Source organism: Schistocerca gregaria, chromosome X (assembly GCF_023897955.1).
Source record: "Schistocerca gregaria isolate iqSchGreg1 chromosome X, iqSchGreg1.2, whole genome shotgun sequence".
In the NCBI taxonomy this organism is placed as follows: Eukaryota; Metazoa; Arthropoda; class Insecta; order Orthoptera; family Acrididae; genus Schistocerca; species Schistocerca gregaria.
The window spans coordinates 779,631,051-779,656,823 of NC_064931.1; the positions used below are offsets into that span (position 1 = coordinate 779,631,051).

The following is a 25,773-nucleotide window of genomic DNA, read 5'->3' on the forward strand; positions in this document are numbered from 1 at the left end:
TGAATAATTGATTGTAATTAATATTTTGCTAGAAAAATATTGCAAGAAGCGAAAAATTTAGAGTGGGTAAGGTGCAAAGATATTAAGATTTCCTTCCTATTGTGATGGAGCATAGAAAGAATATCTTATATGGCTCTAGGCTCTATGAAAGCTGTTATTCATGTAATTCTATCTTCATGGACTGGATAAAGTTCATAGATTTCATTCTGAAAAGAATTTTTATTGAGTTTAGGGTGTAGTGTGTTTTAAATATTATATCTTTCTTTTTTAGTGTATTCCAGTAAAGTTTTTCATCATATGTATGACACTCATAATAATCAGACCCACCAACAACCATTCACATTTTCCTTCATTGTATGTCCTTTATAGCTTCAGTTATGTAAAACTGTTAAAGTATTCTGCACTCCTGAGCAACAGTTAGCATCATTGAGATGCATGTTAATTTTTGTGTCCTAATTGAGATAAATGTGCTAAGCGTCACATTATTATAAAAGATAAAACTAAAACTTGAATGTCAGTGTTATCTATTGTGTAATTTTGTGTATTTGTTCTCTCTTTTCTCGGTTTACATCACCCTGCGTACTAAAGTTTCAGTCCTCTCGTGAAGTTTCAAATGAGGCTGTCCAAGTAGTAGTGAGATGCAGACCTATGAATGAGAGAGAGACTGCAGATGGCCATCGAAGGTGAGGATCTGATTAAGAAAATACATTTTTCTGTAGTTTCATTCTCTATTAATAGATTTTTATGTTGTCTGATGTGACTAAATAGTTTTTTTTCCACCCTTGGCTTTATATCTGCTTTTTATTACCTATATTTGATCAAAAAAGAATCAAAGGTTATGATGATGCTAACAATAGTAATAAAATTGGAGGATGTGAAAAAGAATAAGCAGCAGATCACTGTAGATGACCATTGCAACGAATGTTAGTAAGTTCCAACAACACATTGAATAATACACCTGTGAATCTAAGTGATATTGACATTGTTGTTTTGGAGCTAGCTTGTAGAAATGTTAAATACAAACATAATCTGTCGTAGTTAAAAATGATGCTGTCTTGGGGTGTTGCAGATGGGCTTCGTAAAAGAGAGAATTATTTCATAAAGGCATATAGGTGATGGACAGATGGATTATTACTTTTTCTTTACACAGTATTTCAAATCTTTTGCTTTCTTCCAGTCAAACAACGTGAATTATTTCAAATTCCATCCATAAACTATTTGTAAAATAGTCCTGATACTACCAAATGATTCTTAAAACATATAGTCATATGGACTGGTGTATTCTTATTGGTACTGTATTCAGCAGTATAGTATTATTTCAGTTGGCAGTTGCTGTATAGCCTCAGATAAATAATTTGGTCCAAAATCCAAGCCTCATCACTTGTAATGATCAGTGTGTCCATGTAGTCTGTCTTCATCCCCACTATAAATTACAATTTCTCATACAGTTTTTCACATTATTGCTACCTCTGTGGAGAACTTGTTCCTTCAGCCTGTTCCCCAATTCCCCACACTATTTCTCATTTTCTGCATCCATGGTAGCAATATCCGTTTAGAAAATATATCTGTTTAGAAAATTTATCATTTTTGCTGTCAGGGACATTGAGAATAATTCTTTTTGTAGGAAGCTCCTTAATAATAAGTTGTCAATTTAATTTTTCTTTACTATTGAAATGGCTTATATTTTTGATTTCAATGTACTAATTTTGCATGCTTTTGCATGTGTATAAGAGATTAGTGGCTATTTGGAAGTTACCAGAGTGCTTCTGGATTGTGTTAGGCCCAATTTATATTCAAATGTATTATCGCCTAATTTCTGTGTATTGTACATTCTAAAGTGAGGAGAAACAGAGTTATGTTTGTGCCAGATGTAATTCTTTTGTATAGTATTTCAAAATGAGTTTTACATTTTGATCATGGTGTGTGAAACAAAAGCACTGAAATGCATTACTAACTGTCTTTCATTTTTAATGTTTTAGGGTTGTGGATGTTGATCCATCAAGAGGTGTCATAGAAATAACAGATCCCAGGGATGAAACTAATACTCGAAAGAAAGTTTTTACATTCGATGCTGTCTACGATTGGAAGTAAGTGCATGCAAACACACATTGAGTTGATTGTATTTTATTTATTATTTTGAATCATTATAATGTGTCAGCCATAATTTGCCATGTCTTTTTTACTTAATAAGAGTATAAGTTTTTGTTTGACACAATCATAACCAGTTTTGGCCCACAATGGTAATCTTCAGATGCTACGATAGGAAAGATATAAAGCTCGTATTAAGACCATAAGACAAGTAAAATTATGTTTACTAGATCTATTCGTGAGTTAAGTGCAATTAAAATACATGTGGGTCATACCCATTGGCAGCATTTGGTGGAAAAATAGTTCATGTATTGTCAAACTAAACATAATACCAAATTCATGGAATTATATAGCTACAACTAAGTGTACTTCTCTTTCCCTATTCGTTGTTCTACATGTGCATGTCCTCTGTAAGACAATCTTTGTTTGTGAAAACCATAATATATGTCCAGTTTGCAGTAATAGTTCAATCATTTATTCATAAAATTTAAAAATAGAGTACAGGTCATTAAAGCAGTAAAACCATACTTAAAACAGCCTAAGATCTTTATAGTAAAAAGGAGCAGTCATTATGGTACATATTTCTGACAGCTGAGAGTTCTGTACTGTGGCCTGCTAAATATATCTGCCACTGCCCATAAGCTCGGAGGATGCAACACAGACTGGACCCAAGTCAGCATTCTGCTGCAGCTTGCTGGCACTCCTTTTCTGGCTACAAGGTGGTTACATTGGCTGGGAAGATGCTCAGTAAAGATGTGGCTTGGACGTCACAGCCAGCACCCTGTTGCAGGAAATCCCTATCATCAACTGGAGAACACATGTAGGATGCAACGATTACCTCAGCTTTGAGTAGATTGTCATAAATATTAAAATATTCATCGATTGCAAACTCGTTCAGCTCATTGAAGAGGTTGACTGGTTCCTTCTATTTCATAATATAGCTCGAGAGTTCTAAAATATCTAACCATTTACTTTATTCATCTGTATGAAAAATTTGTAGTTGTTTATCAATGTTAGCAATATTGTTACCCTTCTTTTGCATATGTAAAGATAACATTGTCTTGTTGCTGGCTTAGATGTCCTCCTTAAACCTCAATCCAAAGGAGCTGACTGGCCAGTTTAGCCTCTTTTCTTTTTTTTTTTTTTTTTGTATTCACCGCATGATATTTTTTAGACCCCAGATTTCCCGTATTTATTATTCTTATGTGGCAAGTTATAGCACACTGTTGTTTTTATGTTATTTGATATCCTTAAATCAATTTTAAAGCCACTTGTGCAGAATAAGTGCTGAATTTTGTCTGATGTTTTGAGTATGTATTTCGTAGCAGTGTACATGAATGCCATTTGTACATGTGACTTATTTCTCGTCTTTATATTCTTTCTAATTTAATATATATGGTGTTCACTACTTGTATATCATGTTCATTTGCAAGGGCGACCTGTGTTAATGTGCCAGTTTCTTTCTTCACTTTGGATTGGCACAATGGAAGTTGTATTATTGTATGTATCCTAGAGTAAAAGTATGCTTGTTTCTGATGTAGAGGATGATTGGAATGGACATTGATAATCATGTTTTTACATATAAGTATTCTATATTTTTGAAATGCATTTATGCCATTTTGAATATAAGTAAGTCAAATCTAAATCAAAAATTTATTTCTGCCTTTCATATTCCTCCCCTCCTCCCCCCCCCCCCCCCAATCAATTTTATCTTGGAATGCATACTGTTAGATTTTTGCTTCTGTACAGAATAACAAAATCTTCAATGTATTGTGATAGTGTAAAAAATAAACAGAAATTGGTAAGAAGTCAGGCAAATTCCCCAGGAATGGCATGTCATTTTTCCCAAAATTACCTATTCAGATGAATAATTCTTCTCAGAGTGCAAAGAATTGAGCACAAATATGAGTTAAGGTGAGTAAAAATAGAATTGAAGGGGACCTGTAACTTACAACAGCTCATAAGTGAAAAGATAATTAGAGGACACCTATCAGTCAGTAATATGCTTTTACAGTAGTTTCCTGTTGTGTGGAATAGGATGATGTATGTAAGAAACTAATTTTAAGTCTTATCAGAATTGGACAGCAAAAAAGTAAAGTTCAAGAAGTCCATCGGTTTTTTTTACAAGCTGGTAATTTGTCTGCCATGTTTTACACAATGATGAACATTACCTTTTAAACAAACACTTTAATCCTAAAGGAGTCCACATACTGAAAACCAGAGGCGTTGAGTTGTTGATAGGCACACAAAAAAGGAAGAAAACTTGCTAGCTTGGATAAAATCAGAAAGCTAGCAATTTTTCATCATTTTGGGTGCATCTGTCGACAACTCAATGCTTCTGACAAGAATTTTTCATAACGTTTATACATTTTAAACAAAGGTTTACACTATAATACAAGGAGAAAGCAAAACAGAACTATAGTTTTTAGAAATACAATAGCTGAGGTTAAAATGCAAGTAGGATAGGAAAATTAAGTGGTGTGAGCAATTTATTACTGTGGTCAAAAGCAAAAAGTTTGTAGGAAGTCCACAGAATCTTTTGCAAAAAGAACTCACTGCCAATAAAATTTTTATAAAACCAAATAATGAGCTTCAAGATAGAAAGTTCAGCCTGTTAGAGCAAACAAGGGGAAAACAGCCATGATGTTTCACAACAATGATTACAGTCAAAGATAGAAAAATTCTGTAAGTGGAGTAATGTTGTAGAAGTTAAAGACCCAACAAAGTGATTCCTTAAAGAAGTGACCAGAAGATTGGATTTTCTGTTTTCAGTTAAAGATCAAAGGTACCTAAAGGTTGTGAATGAATGAACACCTGTTGAGATGCCACAAATTAAGTTGCATAAAGAAGAAAATTCAATCAAGGCAGTAGTTAACAACGCGGATTGTCCTATGTATAAAATTAATAGGGAGCTCAACAAACTATTGAAAGTGAATTTTAATTGTGATGAATTCTTTTAATATTAAAAACAGTGCGACCTTTGCCCAGAAAATAAAAAATTGAGGTAGCAGATTGTGCTACGTTTGCTTCAATGGATATCGAGAAACTGCATACAAACATTATTATTGACAAAGCCTTATATAATATAAATAAATCTTCTGTGTAGTAAATGCGTTGAGCAAGGTAAAGCTGTAGAATTTATAGAAATATTACAGTTTGTTCTGTCGTATAACTATTTTCTGTTTAACAGTAAATGTAAAGAGGCAATATACAGACTGTGAAACTGCTTAGTGGGAACTACACCAAATAATTTTATTAACTAGCTAGAAAAGACTTTTTGTAGCTGAATCCAGACATTGTTACAGAAGTAGTATACTGTAAAAGATGTGTTCAGTTATTCTTTACAGTGGAGATAAAATGCAGATATAGTACTTGGCTAAAAATTGAGGAGTATACATGTCAGGATCAATAATACAACTTGCCTTATGATAGCTGGAAGTGAAGAAGGAAATTGGTATATTAAGACGGATCACTCTTACAAATGAATATGACACAGAAATAGTGAACACCATGTATACCATATTAGAAAGAATATAAAGATACGAAATAAACCCTATGTGCAGGTGGCATCTAATAATGTCTAGTATGCCACTAGGAAATCCATAAGCAAAACATCAGATAAAATTGAGCACATTAGCCAGAGGAATGGGGTTAAAATTGCTTTCAGGACATCAGACAATAGAAAAAAAGAAATGCATCATAACTAGCCAAGTAAGAAAAATAAATATGGGATTTGTGGGACCCATAAAATATCACGCTGTGACTGTGAAAGAAGTTAAATTGGCCAGTCAGTCAGGTACTTTTGGCTTAAGATTTAAGGAATGCCCCTCTGGCAGCAATAAAACGGCATTAGCCTTAGCAGTTAGATCTTTTAGAACAACTGGAGACCTATATTATGAAATGGAAGGAACTAGACAAACTTCTCAGTGGGCTGAATGAATTTGCAATGGGTTAAATACTTCAATATTTACAACAATCATTTCAGCTGAAGTAGTTTCAGGGTCGTGCATGTGTTCTCCAGTTGATGAAGGGGCTTGCCTGTGACAAAATGCTTCATTATGATGTCCAAGCCACATCTTCACTTCTGAGCATCTGCCCATCCAACATAAACATCTTGTAGCCAGAAGAGGAATGGCAGCAGAATGCCAACTTGTGTCCAGTCTGTGTCGTCTCATCTGATTTTGTGGGCAGTGGCATAAATATCTAGTACCCCAAGGAACAGCATCCTCAGCTGTCAAAAATATGTACCATAAGGTTTACTCCTTTGTTCCTTTCATCGTAAAGACCTTAGACTGTTTTCAGTATGGTTTTACTGCTGTAACAGCCTGTACAATTTTTATATTTTTGATTTTATGTTTAGTTTGCCAAACTTTAGTTTACCATATACAGTCAGTAGGGTGATCCACATGTATTTATATTGCACTTTAAATAACTCGCAAGTAGACCTGGTAAAAATATTTTTACTTATTTTAAGGTCTTAATATGACCTTTTTATTTTTTCCTATTGTAACATCTGAAGGTTGCCATTGTGGGCCAAACTTGATTGTGATTGTGTCATAAAAAGTTATTGTGTCAGAGCAACAGAAAAACACACATAGAAAAAGCGTGTGTGTTCTCCTGCCGCAGCTTTGTGAGTAGATTTTTCATCTATCCAATTAAGTTGTATTTTCAAAAATGGATTAAACTTTATAATTAGTCAGTCAGCCTCCTTAAATGAAATGTATTTTTTTCCCAAAAACTCAACCTATAGTTTGTTGAAGTTATAAAAATAATTTTGATATACACTGCCTGACAAAAGAAGTGAAGCACCCAGAAGACACAGCTGGATGCCATTGTAACTTTGTGCATGTACACACAATCAGTGGGTGTGTAAAAAATTAGAGAAGCAATTCTCAGAGACACACAGAATAGCCACCAGAGTGTATTAATGTTCGTGTTTAGTGTTGTTACCAGACGTAGTAGGGTGTATAAGGTGCGTGAACAGCATCAGATGTTGAGTGATCACTGTGAAGTAGATGGAGATGTTGGATACTTGTGTAAGGTAGCATTATCGGCACCTGACAGAATTTGAAAGGGGCCTTGTTTTGGATCTCCATTTGGCTGGCTAGTTTAACATTGCAACATCCAGATTTGTGGGGTATTCAGATGTGACAGAGGTCTAATGTTGGATTGAATGGAAATGAATGGAAATTTAAGTGCAGCTGTATTCATGTTCAAGGTTCTAGTCTGCCCTGTCTGACCGCCACAAAGGAGATATCTGTATTGTGCACCAAGCCCATTGTAGCCCCTTCACATCTGTGCCTGCCATCTGAGAAAAAAGGTACAGAATGGCTAAAATCTAGATCGGGGACAATGACAGTCATGGTGTTGCTCATCTATTGCTCATAGGTTTTCAATGCGTCCGTTTGTGTAGCCAGTGGGATAATTCTTTCTCATAACCATTAAGAGGTGAAAAGTGAGGCAATGTATTTCTAGTGCCAAAATTGAAATTATTGTCTTGTTTGCTGTTTTTCGGCCTGTTAGTGAGTTTTGAGAGAAATGTTGTGCGACTATGTCAGCAAGTGGTATAAAGTGGGCTGATTTAAGTGATTTAGTTCTGCATGGCGACATCGTTTGTTGAATCGTTGGTGCATGTCTCGTGGAATAATTGCAGAGACATGAAATTGCATCAAATGTGGTGGTGAAATGACTACATAATCAATCTGCACAAGCAATCTTAAGTTTATCAATGTTTTTAAATCATATAATGGGATAAGGTAAGTGAATCATTGTTTATTAAAACAGTCATACATTTGATATATTAACAAACGCTGATCTACCTACCTTTTCCCATGGTTTAATTAGAAAATCATTAATCCACCTATCTTCTCCCATGATTTAATTGAAAATTATTGAGCCGCCTACATACTCCCATGTGCTCATGCAGATTGTTGTGTAACACCAAAGAAATATTTCACTGGCTGAACATAACTTGGGTTGTGACGCTACCCTCGGTTTGCAGATATTAGCACAGTTTAAATTAACTAACTCAGACAACCTCACTTACAATAATGTGTCACCCTTTCTTTCTAATGTGTTACTTCAAAACACACAATCTGCCTGTAGCTCTCTCATTGACTGTGTAACACAAACAGCTGAAACACTTTATTTTGTTCCCATCATATCTCACAGAAAGTGCTGACAATTTTCCTATATGGAAAACGTAAGTATGCTACTAGCCCTATTCTAGACTTTTTCCCTACAGAATTCCAATCTTATGCATAGGTTGCCTATACGAACATAACACAAAATGCTGCATTTGGAATGGTGCTATGACAGGGAAACATGGACTGCAGCTGATTGGTATCACATTGTGTACAGCAGTGAATCATATTTCATCACTACCTAAAATGACCGTGATTGCCAAGTATGGTGGCGACTGTGAAGAGGGCCCATTGTTCCAATGTTTTATAGAGATACAGTTATGGTACTTATGAGGCCAGCAGGAGTGCAACTGGTAAAGTGAGCTCATTCTGCCAATTTCTTTTGTAAATTTGACTCAATATTGTAATCACTGAAATGACATCACATACTCTGTGAACTCAGGAATTTCGTTTCATTTCTCCTCGCCTTGTGGATGCTTTACGTTTTTTGGCAGGCACTGTATTCAGTGCAATTTCACTGACATAGTTAATCATTTTCAATTCTGGCTAAGATTTCTGGTGTTGCTCTGCATTGTTAATAGTAAATAGTAATAATAGATACAAAAATATTTCTATAATAACTGTGTGAAACATGAAAGTGCATTTCAGTTTAAGGTTAACTGCTGCACACCTGAAGGCATTGTAACAGTCTTCACCTTTTTATGTTTAATTACTCTCTTGTGCAGTTATAATCAATTTGTGGTCTTTAAATAAATTAGTGAATTTTGGTTTTTAGCTCTCGGCAAGAAGACTTATATGAAGAGATTGTACGCCCACTTGTTTCTTGTGTGCTTGATGGATTCAATGCCACAATATTTGCATATGGGCAGACTGGTACTGGCAAGACATATACAATGGAAGGTAAGTCTGTCAATAAATAAATAAATGTGTTAGTAGTTGCAATGGGATTGACCGCTGCAAAACCAGAACAAAAAGTTGGAATAACTGTAGAGACTGTGCAGTTTGGTCAGATGTGTTTGAAATGTTTTTTGCTGTTTTATTCACTTGTATAGTGATTGATATTCTTTAAACATAAAAGAAAACATTACTGAAAGATGAAGTTCATGTTTTTTGCAGTTTCCTGTAGTGTCTTGTTTGCGACCAGTAGGGAATGAGTTATCTGCGGTCTTGATGTGTCTAGTTTTTGTTTCTCACTTGATTGTTGGTGGTTCAGTTTCTCCAGAAGGCAAACCATCCCATGAAAATAAATCCCAAAGCACAGAATCAGTGCTATATGGAACAATGATTTGGTAATATCTCGGATCCAGGGCTTCATATGATTTGTTCCACACACAAAATGTACTAAGGCTGCATACCAAATTAAATGATTTAGGATTGGATCCAAACTGTTTATCAGGTTTGTGGGCCATCGTATGTTCTGGGTTGACCCATATGTCATGATATATTTTACGTTTAGATTTCCACTAAAATAAATAGGATATGGACAACAAATCAGTCAATAATGTTCTCTCCATTGTTGTGTACAACTTCTTTCCAATTTCCAATAAGCTGTTTAATGCTGTGACACTAGAAATTACCTGGTTTCCACTTGAAGAAATAGTCCAGCTTAGCCTTCAGTTCCACAACACTATGGAGTGAAATGCCATGCAATACATCCGAGAGGGATTGAAACAGATGGAAATCTGAAGGCACTAATTCAGGCAAATACGGAGGATGTGGCAGCACGTCCCAGCGAAACATATGAATGGATTCCTTGGCAATATGAGGGAATAGTTCTGTTGTAGACAACACCATGTTGCTGATCAGATCATTTTTACTGGATAGCATTGTTAGTTCATTGCATTTGTTGCAAGTAAATTTCCATATCCAATTTTTGGTTCTGAAATTCGTGCTGGATCATGTATATCTTTGAGGTCAAAATGGCAGTCTTTGAATCGCTTAAACCAATTTGGAGTGATCTTAAGAGGCATCATTTCTTTGCCATTCCAGTCACAAATCCCTCGAGCAGCTTCTGTGTCTTTGGCACCTAGAGTAAATGCAGAAGGCAGGTGTTGAAAATGTTCTTTTGTGTCAACTTGACTCTCCATTTTAATATCCTTAAAAGAAAAAAGTATAGCAGTATAAAAAACTAATCACACTGCTTTGTATAGCACATAATGCTCTGTCAAAGAACATAATAAACATTGCCAGAACATTTTGTTTTCACACAACACTTTCAATATTTAAAAAATAAAAGCTTGTACTTACGGGCAAACCCAATATTCACTTTTCTTATGGCAGTACTAGAGACTACGGTGCTCCGTTAGGAAGGGACTTGGTTAATAAGCTGACTGGGCAAAGCAGTGTGTATGTGCCAGTTACTTTTATGGAATTGGCACAATAAGATGGGTGGAAGTGAAGAAGTGGCAGAATGGCAGAAAGGAGCTACAGTAGAGTCTCGATTATCTGGCCTAAGCCGCCAGCAGCAAGGTTGGATAAGCTGGAAGGTTGGATAACATGGAAAATAATACAAAAAAACACAAAAATGAAACTAAAGTAGGCCAAATGAGTTAAACATTTAATACAATACATATCAAATTAGACTGAATAGATATTTACTGTGTGAAGAAGTTAGTAATCATCTTCTGTTAGCCTGCTGTTTGCCGTTTTTTGCCGCTAAATCACATAGTCTCTTAAGAAGTAAAACCTCGGTAGACAATGTTTCTCCAGTTGCTCTACATATTTTAAAGCAGTTTCTAAGGCCTTGTGTCCTTCGTTGTGAGAAATCTTGGGCGCACTTTCCTCCACTACATCCGCTTCTTCGTCATATTCTTTTTTGTTTATCATGTTGACTATTTCTTCATCTGTCACTTCAAATTCTTCATCTTGGACAATCCATTCATTTGTGTCATCTTCTGTGGCGTCAGCACATCCCAGAACTTTTTGTAGCAATGAAAGCAGGGTAGTATTTTCTGGTTCAGTCTGCTGCTGTAGATTTTCATCATCTGGAGAATTTTCTTTATTTTTCCTGTAGCCAAATTTTCCAGGATTTTCAATTGTATTTGCTACAACACTCTCCCAAGATTGGATCATGTCAAAAGCTACGTCTTTCAAATTAATACGGCGCAACTGCTCTAGCATGTCTTCTCCCTTGTCCATAGCATTAATTAAAGAGGAAAGCAAGTTTCTGCGGTAGTTTCTCTTCAGTGTCTCTAAGGTCACTTGGTCCATAGGCTGACATAAGGATGTGACATTTGGAGGCAAACACATGGCCTTTATATCTTGATCTTGAAGTTCATCTTCATTAGGATGACAAGTGGCATTTTCCAGAAGCAACAGTGCTTTGGGGGCAAGTTGTTGGCTTTCAAAAACTTTTCAGTTTGTTGCACGAACTCGTTAAAAAAACCATTCTTTAAAAATGTCTGAGCTCATCCAAGCATTTTTTTGGTTGTAATATTTCACCGGTAAAGCATTTTTAGGTACATTTTTAAATGCTCCCTGTTTTTTTTGGCTTAGCTGTCATAGACAGTTACATTTTCAAATTTGCTGTGGCGTTACTGCATGCAAGTATTGTCACTCTTTCTTTGCTACGTTTGTAGCCTGACGCTACCTTTTTGGCCTTTGAAGCTAATGTTTTTTCTGGTAACATTTTGTAATTGAGACCAGTCTCGTCGCAGTTAAAAATTTGATCGTCTGTTAAGTTTTCCTTGTACAATACCTCATGAAGTTTTTTTCCTAAAAAATTGAACAGCTTCAAAATTTGCTGAAAGCTTTTCACCACAGACATTAAGTTGCCGAATTCCATATCTTTTCTTCCATCTATCGAGTCAGCCTACACTAGATGTGAAATCAGGTTCACCTTCATTTAGTTCGTTACGAAACTTTAAGGCTATTTCCTGCAAAATACGTCCCGACATGGGTACACCTTTATCTCTATGTTGAGTAAACCACAGGAACAAAGCTTCACTCACTTTTTCATAATCACGTTTTTTCATGGTTTTCCAATCTTCCAAAACAGCCAAGGTTGCTCACTGAGAACACGACTTCTCAATTTCATTGCCATTCCTTTTTCAGTCTCCAACTGTTTTTCTCCCGATGTTATAATCTTGCGCCACTTTTAATAAAGTTTCACCATTGTCTATTCTTTTTAAAGCTTTAAGTTTTTCTTCCATTGAAACTACCAGCTTTTTCCATTTTGAAGCCATCACCACAAATTTTTACAATAAACAAAGTGCAAGACATCCACTCCATTACAGATCTAAGTTAGCACTGAGGAGTGAGGAATGGCAGATGGCGACAATGAACTGAGTATCAACAAACAACATGTTAGTCACTGACCTGTCGTCAGCTGGCGCATGGCCGGTGTGGTGAAAGGGTCAGATAACACAGAAGGTCGGATAACCGAAGATTGGACAATGTAGACGCTACTGTATTTTGTTTGGACATGCCCATGATCACACCACAAATGAAGTTGCCTGATTTGATGGGGTATCAACAGGCACTGTCAAACATGTCTATAAGGAATTGTACACCACTTGTGGCCATATGACAAGTTGTAAGAACAGCGGTCATGATAGCATACTAACCATCAAGAACTTGCAACAAGTATCACATCTTCTCAATGGCATTCAGTTTCAAAACACAGGAATTGTTGCTCGTGGTGTGTGCAGTTCCATCTCAACCAGTTTAGGAGTGAACACTGTGAAGAGAATAGAATGCAATGGACATTAGGAGATAGGTTCCTCACAAAAGGCCATTATACTGATATTCACATACACAAATGGTCATAGTATTGTGTACACTATGCATCAAAGGGTAGTGTATTAGCAAAAAGTGGAAAGTTTTCAGACATGATTATGGTCACATAATGGGAATTAACAAACCTTGAGTGTGAAATGATAAATGGAGGTAGACTTATGGTACCTTTTATTTTGGAAATTGCTAGGGAGTCCAATATTCTGAGGTCCACAGTGCCAGGAGTGTGCCAAGAATGCCAGATTTCAGCTTTACCGCTCACCACGGACAACACAGTGGCTGACAGCCTTCACTCAACAACCAAGAGCAGTGGCAGCTGTGTAGAGTTAACACACAGGCAATGCTGCATGAAGTAACCACAGAAATCAATGTGGGATATTAACAAATGTATACATTAGAACAGTGAGGTGAAATTTGACATTAATGGGCTATGGCAGCAGATGACTGATGTGAATGCGTTTGCTAACAGTATGTTGTCATCTGCATTGTCTTTCCTGGAATCGTGACCATATCGGTTGGATCCTTGATGACTGGAAAATGGTAGTGTGGTAAGATGAGTTCAGATTTCAGTTGGTAAGAGCTGATGGTAGGGATAGTGTGGCACACACCTCACAAAGCTATGGACCGAGATTATCAACAAGGCACTGTGCAGGCTGGTGGTGGAGGTTCCATAATAGTGTGGGCTGTTTTTTTGTGGAGTGGACTGGATCTTCTCTTCCAAATGAACCAATTATTGACAGGAAATGGTTATGGTCAGCTACTTTGAGACCTGTTGCAGCCATTCATGCACTTCATGTTCCTAAACAATGATGGAATTTTTATGGATGACAATGCCCTATGTCACTGGGCCGCAATTGTTTGCGTTTGGTTTGAAGAACATTCTGGACAATTTGAGTAAATGATTTTTCCCACCCAGATCACCTGATACGAATCCCATAAATATTTATGGGGCATAATCAAGAGGTCAATTCATGCACAAAATCCTACACTGGCATCACTTTCTCAGTCATGGACAGCTCCAGTATTTCTGCAGGGGACATACAGTGACTTGTTGAGTCCATGCTACATAAAGTTGCTGTACTATGCCAGCCAAAAGGAGGCCTGACATGATATCAGGAGGTTTCCCATGACTTTCGTCACCTCAGTGAGTGACGTAAACACTCCTGTCATCAAAGACGGCAGCAGCCATGGTCACAGGATTGCATGCATACATTCCTGGTTTGTTGAAAATCCAAGTAACCTGTAGCACCTTGAGTGATCCGATCCTAATGCCATATAAAATGTCCATGATTATTTGGAACAGCGAATGAAACATAGCCATCAGCTTCCCTGCAATTTGGTAGCTCTGTGGCAGGAATGACAGACCACAACCCACTAGCAGAATGAGGCATGCCATTTATCTAATGGGGAGGGGGGGGGGCCCTACCCCTCACCATTTGTTCTTGTAATATTTTTTTTTTTTTTTTTTTTTTTTTTTTTTTTTTTTTTTTTTTTTTTTTTTACTCATCTTTCCTTCCCTCCCAGAAAGGAGAGGGAACTTTGAAAATAGTTCATTTAATCCACTCTAGTCTAGCTGGTACTGGGGGCAGGGATCCTAATTCGGAATATCATCTTGTCTCATGGCACATTATTTTGGAATGTACACGCTTCGCCAAGAGTGCAGTTGTGGCAGCAAAAGCTACATTATGGGCCTGCAGGTAACAACATTGTTTAGTCATCAGTGGTTTGTGTATTCTGCAGTCAGTGAGCTTCATCAGCCTACTTATCAGTGTGTTGAACTTTTTGCCATGAAGGTAAGCAACAGTTTTATACATCTTTCTGTGAACCTGTAAGAATTTACTTCTCACTCATCAGCCAATAATAATAATAATAATAATAATAATAATAATAATAATAATAATAATAATAACAATAACAGGATACCCCAGTCAGAATTAGAAAACATCAAACAACATGTACAACAAATACTGGAACAAAATAATGTGCAATCAGAAGAAGAAGAAAATACAGTAATTGACTCAAACATCCCAGCACAAACAAACAAAGAACACCACGCATCAATTAAACAATCAGAGGAAAACGAAATCTTAAGACAGCCACCAGAACAAGCACAAATAGAACATGAAGTGACACACATGTTAGATATAGAAGAAAAATTTCAGCTAACATATATAGAATACAAAGACACAAATACAGACATTAGACCATTCTTGCATAGACCACCAAATAACCCACAAGTCGAAACAACACTAACAGTATCAACACAATCATACACACAGGGCATCAGATTATTCAGACTGGCGATGTATCAAGAATGGGGTACCACAGGGTTCTGGCTTTGGGCCTTTATTGTTTTTAATATATGTTATTGACTTGCCCAATTATATTCATGAAGATGCAAACTTGGTTCTTTTTGCAGATGACACAAGTATTGTAATCAAGCCTAAAAAGCAAGAATCAGCTGAGGAAAATGCAAATAATGTTTTTCAAAGAGTTATTAGGTGGTTTTCCGCAAATGGACTTTCATTGAACTTTGAAAAAACACTGTACATACAGTTCAGTACAGGGAAAGGCATAACACTGGAAATAAATATAGAGTGTTGGGGAAAATCTTTAGCTAAAGCAGATTGTTCAAAATTTCTGGGTGTCTGTATTGATCAGAATTTAAACTGGAAGACACACATTGACAATCTACTGAAACGATTGAGCTCAGCTACCTATGCTATTAGTGTCATTGCAAATTTTGGAGACAAGCACATCAGTAAGTTAGCTTACCATGCATATTTTCATTTGTTGCTTTCTTACGGAATCATCTTTTGGGGCAATTCATCACTAAGAAAGAAGGTATTTATTGCACAAAAAGTGTTATCAGAATAATGTCTGGGGCTCATCCAAGATCATCTTGTAGACAATTATTTAAAGAATTAGGGATATTGCCAGTAGCTTCGCAATATATATACAGCCTAATGAAATTTGTTGTTAGTAACCCAGATCACTTCAGAATTAATAGCACAGTCCACAGCTACAATACTAGGAGACAGGGTGACCTTCACTACCGTTCATTGAATTTGACATTGGCACAAAAGGGGGTGAATTATACTGCCACAAAGATTTTTGGTCAATTGCCAAACAATATCAAAAGTCTGACAGACAACCAATCGGCATTCAAAAGTAAGTTAAGGGAATTCCTGAATGACAACTCCTTCTACTCCATAGATGAATTTGTAGACATAGGCCAAAGAAATACAGTAAGCATTAACAATTGTACCGTATTTAAGACTAACAATGATTATTTGGGATAAATGAATCTTGTATACTTTGACACGTTCCACATCATTACAAAAGAATCGTGTTCATGATCCTTGGAACAAGTAATATAACTAACTAACACAACAAAATAAATGAAAATACAACTAAGGAAGAGTTACAACTACTGATTTATATAGTAGCACTCACTACTCTAAATATACACACTAGGCAGAGATCAGAACAAACCAACACACAGAAGAAACCCACAAAACCAGCATGGCAACACAGGCTACAGATCAGAATAGAAAAACTGAGAAAAGACATCGGACACCTAACACAATTCATAAGAAATGAAATATCAGACAAAAAAATGAAAAAGGTTAGGTAAAATCTCACAACATTAAGCGATAGAGCAATTAGATGAAAAGAAGCAGAAATTACAAGCAGTAGCCAAACGACTTAGAAGATACAAAAAAAGTGAAAATAGAAGGAAACAAAACCAAACATTCAACACAAACCAAAAGAAATTTTACCAGACAATAGATAACACACTCATTAAAATAGACAATCCACCAAACATAACAGACATGGAACACTTCTGGAGCAACATATGGTCAAACACGGTACAACATAACAGGCATGCACGGTGGATACAAGCAGAAACACACACATACAAGATGATACCACAAATGCCTGAAGTGATAATTTTGCAACATGAAGTCACCCGAGCAATTAATTCTACGCACAATTGGGAAGCCCCTGGAATAGATAAAATAGCAAATTTCTTTTCTAAAGAAGTTCACCTCAACACACTCACATCTAACTAAATTATTTAACAGTTACATTGCAGACCCATACACATTCCCTGATACACTTACACATGGAATAACTTATCTGAAACCTAAAGATCAAGCAGACACAGCAAACCCAGCAAAATATCGCCCCATAACATGCCTACCAACAATATAACAATATACAAAATATTATCTTCAGTCATTACACAGAAATCAATGACACATACAACACAGAACAAAATTATAAATGAAGAACAAAAAGGCTGTTGCCAAGGAGCATGAGAATGTAAAGAGCAACTGATAATAGATGCAGAGGTGACATATCAAGCTAAAACTAAACAAAGGTCGCTACACTACGCATACATTGATTACCGAAAAGCTTTTGATAGTGTACCCCACTCATGGTTACTACAAATATTGGAAATGTACAAAGTACATCCCAAATTGATACAGTTCCTGAGCATTGTAATGAAAAATTGGAAAACCACACTTCATATCCAAACAAATTCAAATAATATCACATCACAGCCAATACAGATTAAGTGTGGAATATACCAAGGAGACTCACTAAGTCCTTTCTGGTTCTGCCTTGCTCTGAACCCACTATCCAACATGCTAAATAATACAAATTATGGATACAATATTACTGGAACATACCCACACAAAATCACACATTTGCTATACATGGATGATCTAAAACTACTGGCAGCAACAAATCAGCAACTCAACCAATTACTAAAGATAACAGAAGTATTCAGCAATGATGTAAATATGGCTTTTGGAACAGACAAATGTAAGAAAAATAGCATAGTCAAGGGAAAACACACTAAACAAGAAGATTACATATTGGACAACCACAGCGACTGCATAGAAGCGATGGAAAAAGCAGATGCCTATAAATATATAGGATACAGACAAAAAATAGGAATAGATAATACAAATATTAAAGAAGAACTAAAAGAAAAATATAGACAAAGACTAACAAAAATACTGAAAACAGAATTTACAGCAAGAAACAACACAAAAGCTATAAATACTTAGGCTATACCAATATTGACCTACTCATTTGGAGTAGTGAAATGGAGTAGCACAGACCTAGAAGCACTCAATACACTTAACATGATCACAATGCCACAAATATAGAACACATCACATACATTCAACAACAGAAAGATTCACATTAAAAAAGCACAAAGGAAGGAGGAAGGGGATTTATAGACATAAAAAACCTACGTTATGGACAGGTAGACAATTTAAGAAAATTCTTTCTAGAATGAGCAGAAATATGCAAAATACACAAAGCAATCACTGATATAAATACATCGGCTACACAACTGCAATTTCATAACCACTTCCTACAACCCTTTAGATCACAGAACATCAACAGATACAAAGAAAGTAAATTGGAAAAAGAAAACACTACATAGCAAGCACCCGTATCATCTGACACAGCCACACATTGATCAAGACGCATCCAACACATGGCTAATAAAAGGCAATGTATACAGTGAGACGGAAGGATTCATGAATGCAATACAGGATCAAACAATAAACACCAGATATTACAGCAAGCATATTATTAGAGATCCCAATACCACAACAGATAAATGCAGACTTTGCAAACAACAAATAGAAACAGTAGATCACATCACAAGTGGATGTACAGTACTAGCAAACACATAATCCCCCAGAAGACATGACAATGTAACAAAAATAATACATCAACAAAATAAAACAACACATTCCCACATACAAGTATGCACCACAAAATGTACTGGAGAACGATGAATACAAATTATACTGGAACAGAACCATTATAACAGATAAAACACCACCACATAACAAACCTGACATCATACTCACCAATAAAAAGAAGAAATTAACACAACTAATCGAAATATCCATACCCAATACAACAAATATACAGAAGAGGACAGGAGAAAAAAATTGAAAAATACATGCAATTGGCTGAGGAAGTCAAGGACATGTGGCATCAGGATAAAGTTGACATTATACCAATTATACTATCAACTACAGGAGTCATACCACACAATATCCACCAGTACATCAACGCAATACAGCTACATCCAAACGTATATATACAACTACAGAAATCTGTAATTATTGATACATGTTCAATTACTCAAAAGTTCCTAAATGCAATATAACATACCGTACAGTTAAAAGGAAGTCGTACTTGATCAAGGTCCACATCATTTTCCATTTTTAACCAGACCTAAGGTTTGAGAAAGGAAAGAAGATAATAATAATATAATAATATAAGAAAGTGTTATACTGTAACCATTCTTTCTCCCACATTTTCAGTACAGACATTTTTGTTTCTCTGTATATAGTTGTGAAGCTTCACTGGCTAAAATTAAACCTAAACCACATAAAGCAGGATCAAGTAGAAACCCCAAATAACAGGGCAAAAAGAGGCAGTTTCAGAATAGCTCAATTGAAAAATATTTTTTGTGCAATTCCTGAATATCATCATTTGCCTTACTTGGAAAAGTGTTGTAGGCTTCCCACAGAAATACAACTTTAAGAGACACTAAGATTGTCTGAATTCTGAATTTTCTAAATTGCTAAAAGAACTACATAAACAGAAAAATTTTAGAAACAGCAATTGACATGTCAGCAAGCGATGTTCAGAAATCCTGGTAAAGATTCAGAAACTGCAATAGAAATAAGTTTGGAAGTATCTTGCTTTATAGCAGAAAGTCGCTAGTCATTTATGGACTGAGATTGTTGTAAATTGTTTCAAAATAGCTGCTAAAAAGATTTGCCCACAATCAGTTAAACATTTTTAGAACATTCAGCTAAATTGAATGACTGTGCAAAGGAAAGATACTGCAGTGTGGCAAATATAAAGGATGCATTAAAAACTTGCTCAAAGAAATCTGCTTACTTTTCATTGGCCGTTGATGAATCAATTTACACCACCTCCATACCCCTGTTGTTACTACTTGCACATGGTATAAACACTAATGAATTTTAAGTTTGCGAAGATTTTATTGGATTGAGTTTACTGTCAGGACAAACTAGTAATAGTGATATGTTCATTGGATCAGTGTTTGAACATTGATTTAGATCTGGCTAAGTTAACAGGTGTCAAGACTGACAAAGTGCCTTCCATGGTACAAATTAATTATGGATTTGTATCAGTACTAAATCAGTATTTAGGAGTGCACAGTGATGATTTCATGCAGTTACACCATATAATCCACCAGGAGAGTTTGTGCAGCAGGTCATTAGATGTGGTTCCAACAATTAATTTCATGAAGTATCAAGGTCTCAATCACAGACAATTTAAAACTTTTCATGAAGACATTGACAGCGAGTATACTGATATGTTTTGGTGTACACAAAAATAAAGATAGTGAAGTTGCAATAAAATGCTGAAGCTGTTTATAAATTTAGTCGATCAGATCAGATAGAACAGAAATATCTCTGAATTTAGAACAGTATAATACAAAGTTAGAAATGTAGTAATTGATGGAAAGTCATCAAGTAAAACAAAAGTGATTTCTGGTGTTCCCCAAGGTGGTGTTATAGGCCCTTTGCTGTTCCTTATCTATATAAATGAGTTAGGAAACAATCTGAGCTGCCGTCTCAGGTTGTTTGCAGATGATGCTGTCATTAGTGGACAGTAGCATTCAAAGAAATGTGACTGATGCCCGAACAATGAGGACTTAAATGCATCGAGAATAGAAAATAGGGCATTGAGAATGGCTAGCCACTAACCGAAATCTGGATTTGCGTAAGAAAATGTAATAAAGACGACTGATTGCTGTACTCTATAATTTGTAAGCCTCATAAGTCGCTGAGTGCACCCACTTTCTGAATGGAAGGTAACCTGATGATGCTTGGCAATTGTGATCCTAAGTTACAAAAAATGTGGGGTCATCCACATGAGTGCTAAAAGGAATCTGTTAAACTGCAGTTGCACGATAAATCAATCAAATTTAAAGGATGTAAATTCAACTAAATACCTAGGAATTACTGTTAAGAACAACTTAAATTGGAAGAAACACACAGAAAATGTTGTGGTGAAGGCTAACAAAAGACTGTGTTTTATTGGCCGGACACTCAGAAAATGTAACAGATCTACTAAAGGGACTGCCTACACTACTCTAGTTCGTCCTCTTTTAGAATACTGTTGCACAGAATGGGCTCCTTACCAGATAAGATTGACAGAGTACATAAAGTAAGTTAAGGGACAGTCAGCATGTTTTGTATTATCGCGAAATATGGGGGAAAGAGTCACTTGAAATGATACAGGATTTGGGGTGGACATCATTAAAACAAAGACATTTTTCTTTGCGGCAGAATCTTCTCACAAAATTTCAATCATCAATTTTCTCCTCCAAATGTGAAAATATTGTGTTGATGCTAATGTACATAGGGAGAAACAATCATCATAATAAAATAAGGGAAATCGGAGCTCACACGGAAAGATATAGGTGTTAGAATTTCTGTGCACTGCATGAGATTGAAATAACAGAGAATTATTGTGAAGAAAGCTTGATTAACCCTCTGCCAGGCACTTAAATGTTATTTGCAGATTATCCACATTGATATAGATGTAGATGTATACAACTAAATTTAATACTTAAAAAACAATTAAAAAGGAGCTAGAGTCAAAAGAGAAATAATAATTCAAATTCTGAAGGACAGCTGCAAATAAGACCAATCTGGAAATGATCAAATTTATCAAAACTGGTAATTGAATAAACAAATATAAGTGGTGTTCAATAAGTAATGCAACACATTTGTTTTTTCCCAGTCAAGTTTGGTTGTAAAATTTGTTGTCGGTTGTAAAATATTCGTGCTACAGCCCCTGTGCTTTCACGAAGCTCAGATGGGTGGCAGCACTATATATTGCCTTCAAGATGGCATCTGTTATGGAGGTGCATTCCAAGCAGAGAGCTGTTGTTGAGTTTCTTTTGGTGGAAATCAAGAGCACCACAGATATGTTCATAGGCACTTGCAGAATGTCTAGAGAGACTTGGCAGTGAACAAAAGCCTGGTGAGTTGTTGGGTGAGGCATCTGTCACTGCAACAAAGTTGCAAAAATCTGACTGACCAACCAGCCACACACAGGCCTTCAGATTTCTGTCTATTAGGCCCAGTAAAGAATGCACTTTGCATGAAACAGTATGTGAATGTTGGCACCAATGTCGACGAGTAGAGTGGTACCATGTAGGCATACAGGCCCTAACAGTAAGGTGGCGTAAAGCCATTGCATTAAATGGAGATTATGTTGAAAAATAGGGGTTTGTAGCCAAAAGAATGGGGAATAATATGTTGTACTGGAATACGGAATATAACCAACATGCTTTTAGAAGGAAAAAAAAGTGTTGCATTACTTATTGAATGCCCTTCGTATTTACAATCAGTCACTTGTGGCATTAACAAAATTTCATAAATTGGGATCGCTGTCAGCTTCACAGTGACTGTCATCCCTCATCAGTGTGCTTATTTTGCTGCTGTCCATCTCAGTAATACCAAATGCCCCTTTATTGATATACCTTGCATGCTTTTGTTATTTACTGCAGATGATATTAAAACACTGTTGCTTGTTGATCAGCAACGATATTACTGTCCAGATATGTGGGGGTCATGATTTTCAAGCAGATAAAATCAACCATTATATTTTCCGTATTGGAGCTAGAAAATGTGTGGGAACACTACTCATACCATGAACCACAAAATGTTCAAAGAGTGGTCAACTAAATATCTGTAATATTGTATGTGTCACCTCCGATAACCGTTTTGCAGTTAAACTACAATAATTGTTTTTTGCAGTCACAATCACATTAGAAGATATTTCATAATTCATAATAGATTCCAATTTTAAGGCATGAAGATCTGATCATGTATTCATTTCTTTTGTGCTAGTTTGCACACCAAAACTTCTTTTTTTTTCTGCCCCCTTTACTTTTATTACTTCACCATTAAAGTTTTGCATTGTGATGTATTTTGCATAAGGCCGAAACTACAAGATCATACCTTAAATTTTTGATAGACAATATACCCCTGTCAGAATTCAGTTACATTCACTCTTTGCATGGTGTAACCTTGTGTACAGGTGATGTTTAAAGGCTTGTATATAGAATACAACGGAGATTGCCTCTACAGATAAATGTGGATTGTTGAAACCGAACAGTCTGATGTGCACAAGGAGACTATAATATGTCAAATCTTAATCTGCTGTCTCTATCAAAACTAGGATCAGTATTGATAACCCTCATTATTCACCTTCTTTAATGTGTTGTAACAAACATTTTAGGCCTACAATAATACTTCCAGTTTAAATTACTTTGTTTCAGTTAGTCATTTGACAGTGTCCATTTTCTTGTTAAATGTCATTTATAGGTATGTACTACCTATCTGTGGGAGGATTTTACTTCTCTGAAACTCATTAAACTACTATACTATGAAATGTATATAGTTTCTTGTGGATTAATTAGACTTAATTGAGAGTTGTTTAACATTTCCTCATTGGTGATTTACACTATGCAGAAGAGGGTCATAAATATTTCGTGATGTTTAAATGGTACTATCTTGAATGTATTTTCTACTACGTTCACTGAACCTATTTTTTTAATCACAGAGGAGTAAATTCCTGTATAATCTTGCAGATACTTCTTGTTTCACATATGTCACTAAATTTACTTCTAGATTTTAGACAATTATGAAATACACTGATAAGCAAGAAAATAGTTTGCTTGGTAATTTTGCAGAGGAAAATGTGAAGCAAATTAGCAATGAACAGAAGATAAATCATGGCATATAAAATTTCTGTTTGGCATATATTTGCCGCATTTAGGTAAAAAAAGTGAGGCAATTCAATCCCATAACAAAAAATTTTGATATTGTGTAATGTTGCAGGGTCCCGGCTGAATCAGACTGAGAAAGGAATAATACCCCGTTCATTTGATCAGATATTTAGTCACATTGCCCGTTCCTCAAATATGGAATATTTAGTCCGATCCTCATATTTGGAAATCTATCAAGAAGAAATAAGGTATGTGTACATAATGTACACTATAATATGTCTGGTACTTAACATAATTTTTAGGCTTGCTTGCTAAATGTTGAATGGGTTGTGTGACTGTTTACTTAGAATTTTCCTAGACAGCTTCCTCTGAGTTTTGTACATGATCAAGAATTTTTGGACTTTTAGCAAAACCTGTGAGCTTTCTGGGTACAGTTAATGGTCATGAAGGAAAAAATAAGAAATGTTTTACATTTCAAAAAGGTAGTATGTTTCTGTTCTGTAAAAGTGACTAGATCTGGTGGTGGGAAACTGATTGGTGTACAGAGGATAATAGGTATCCTGTTTTCTTCATATTGATCCTATTTCAACATGCAAATGACTGCTAGTATTTAAATTTGGAATAAATGTAATAGTTGTGTGAATGAATTTTGTTTCTACAAAAATTTAAAATGCATTTTTGTGCTCAGCAGTTTGTTTATACAGAGACAGTAATCTGTTTAACTACATTGACCTCTTACTTTGTGCCTTCCTGTACAACCCTTTGGAAGCACATTAACTGCAGTTGGTGCAACCAGTATTATCATAAAGAAATATATAATCTTACAAGAAGTAAGAGTTCAATTGTTGAAATCTCTCCACTTGGATGTTTTCTACTTATAATGGCAAAAAAAGTAGTAAGCTATATCTTTAAGTGATGATTAAATGCGTCTGAAGTTACTAGGAAAAAAGTTTATGGTTTGTTATTTTGTGAATTATCCAAGAGGAGCATATTAAATTTGAAAGTATTACAGTTCTTCGTTTACAATTACATGAAGAGCTGTCTAGATATTACGTATAATTGTTTTGGCAGAAAAAGTATCACATGTAGCCTTCAGAAGTTTCAAACATTCGTATGTACTTTGATCATTGGAAATGAATCCTAAATAAAAAATTAACAAAAAATGAAGAAACTAAGAGCCAGTTCTATAGGTCACTAGCTGGAGATCAATTTTGACCTTAATTTAGAAAATGATCCAGGTAATAAATTAGCATAAGAAACACATGGCAACACCATTAAATCATCTGTTGGCACAATTATCATTTTTTGGCTGCAGATATTAATTGTACATTGTAGGTACATAGTATTTATTATTGCAGGTTTCATATTGTAAAGATAGAGGAAAATAAGTGGAAGAAATTCACTACAGCTGAAAAGCATTGAAGTAGTTGGGAATCTGCAAAGTAAATGAAAAGAAACAGTATAATTCTCCATGCTTCAGTCTTATGAACAGAGAACACACCCCGTCACAGTGGCCCAGAACATAGGAAAACAGCCAGTGGAGTATTCTGGTGGGGTGTTGTCTTAATTATCTTTCTAAACGATACCATGGAGAATACATTGTTCAGCAACTGATAATTCATGACCATATGGTGTTGACCATTATGTGGTATATATTTGCACTGTCTGTTTAGGAAGGTTTATTTGATCCCTACAGTGTTTTTCTAGTTGTGGCCTGTTTGGAAGTCACATACTCTTGTACTCAGACTTATAAGCAGACTTACACATCCAGATGGATCTATAATTTAATGTGTAATCTAAACGACTGCATTTTGCAAATAAACAAGCATTACCACTGGCGAATGATGTGAAAAGCACAACAACAACAACAAAAAAAAAATTGTAGAACTGACTTGGAATTGGCCTCTGGACCAGCATCTATATTATTAAAATGCTATACCAGAACCCAGTACAGACCACAGTGTAAGGGCAACAAAAATT

The 25,773-nt window shown here is 35.7% G+C and overlaps 1 protein-coding gene across 3 annotated transcripts in view; it reads left to right on the forward strand.

Moving 5' to 3' along the window:
* LOC126299453 (kinesin-like protein KIF3B) overlaps positions 1-25,773 on the forward strand; it is a 156,512-nt gene that overhangs the window by 25,698 nt on the left and 105,041 nt on the right. For all 3 annotated transcript variants that reach the window (XM_049991368.1, XM_049991367.1, XM_049991369.1), the window contains 4 exons: positions 589-683; positions 1,980-2,087; positions 9,007-9,131; positions 23,906-24,041. In XM_049991368.1, coding sequence (XP_049847325.1) covers positions 589-683; positions 1,980-2,087; positions 9,007-9,131; positions 23,906-24,041 — 464 coding nt within the window. The remainder of the gene's footprint in view (positions 1-588; positions 684-1,979; positions 2,088-9,006; positions 9,132-23,905; positions 24,042-25,773) is intronic.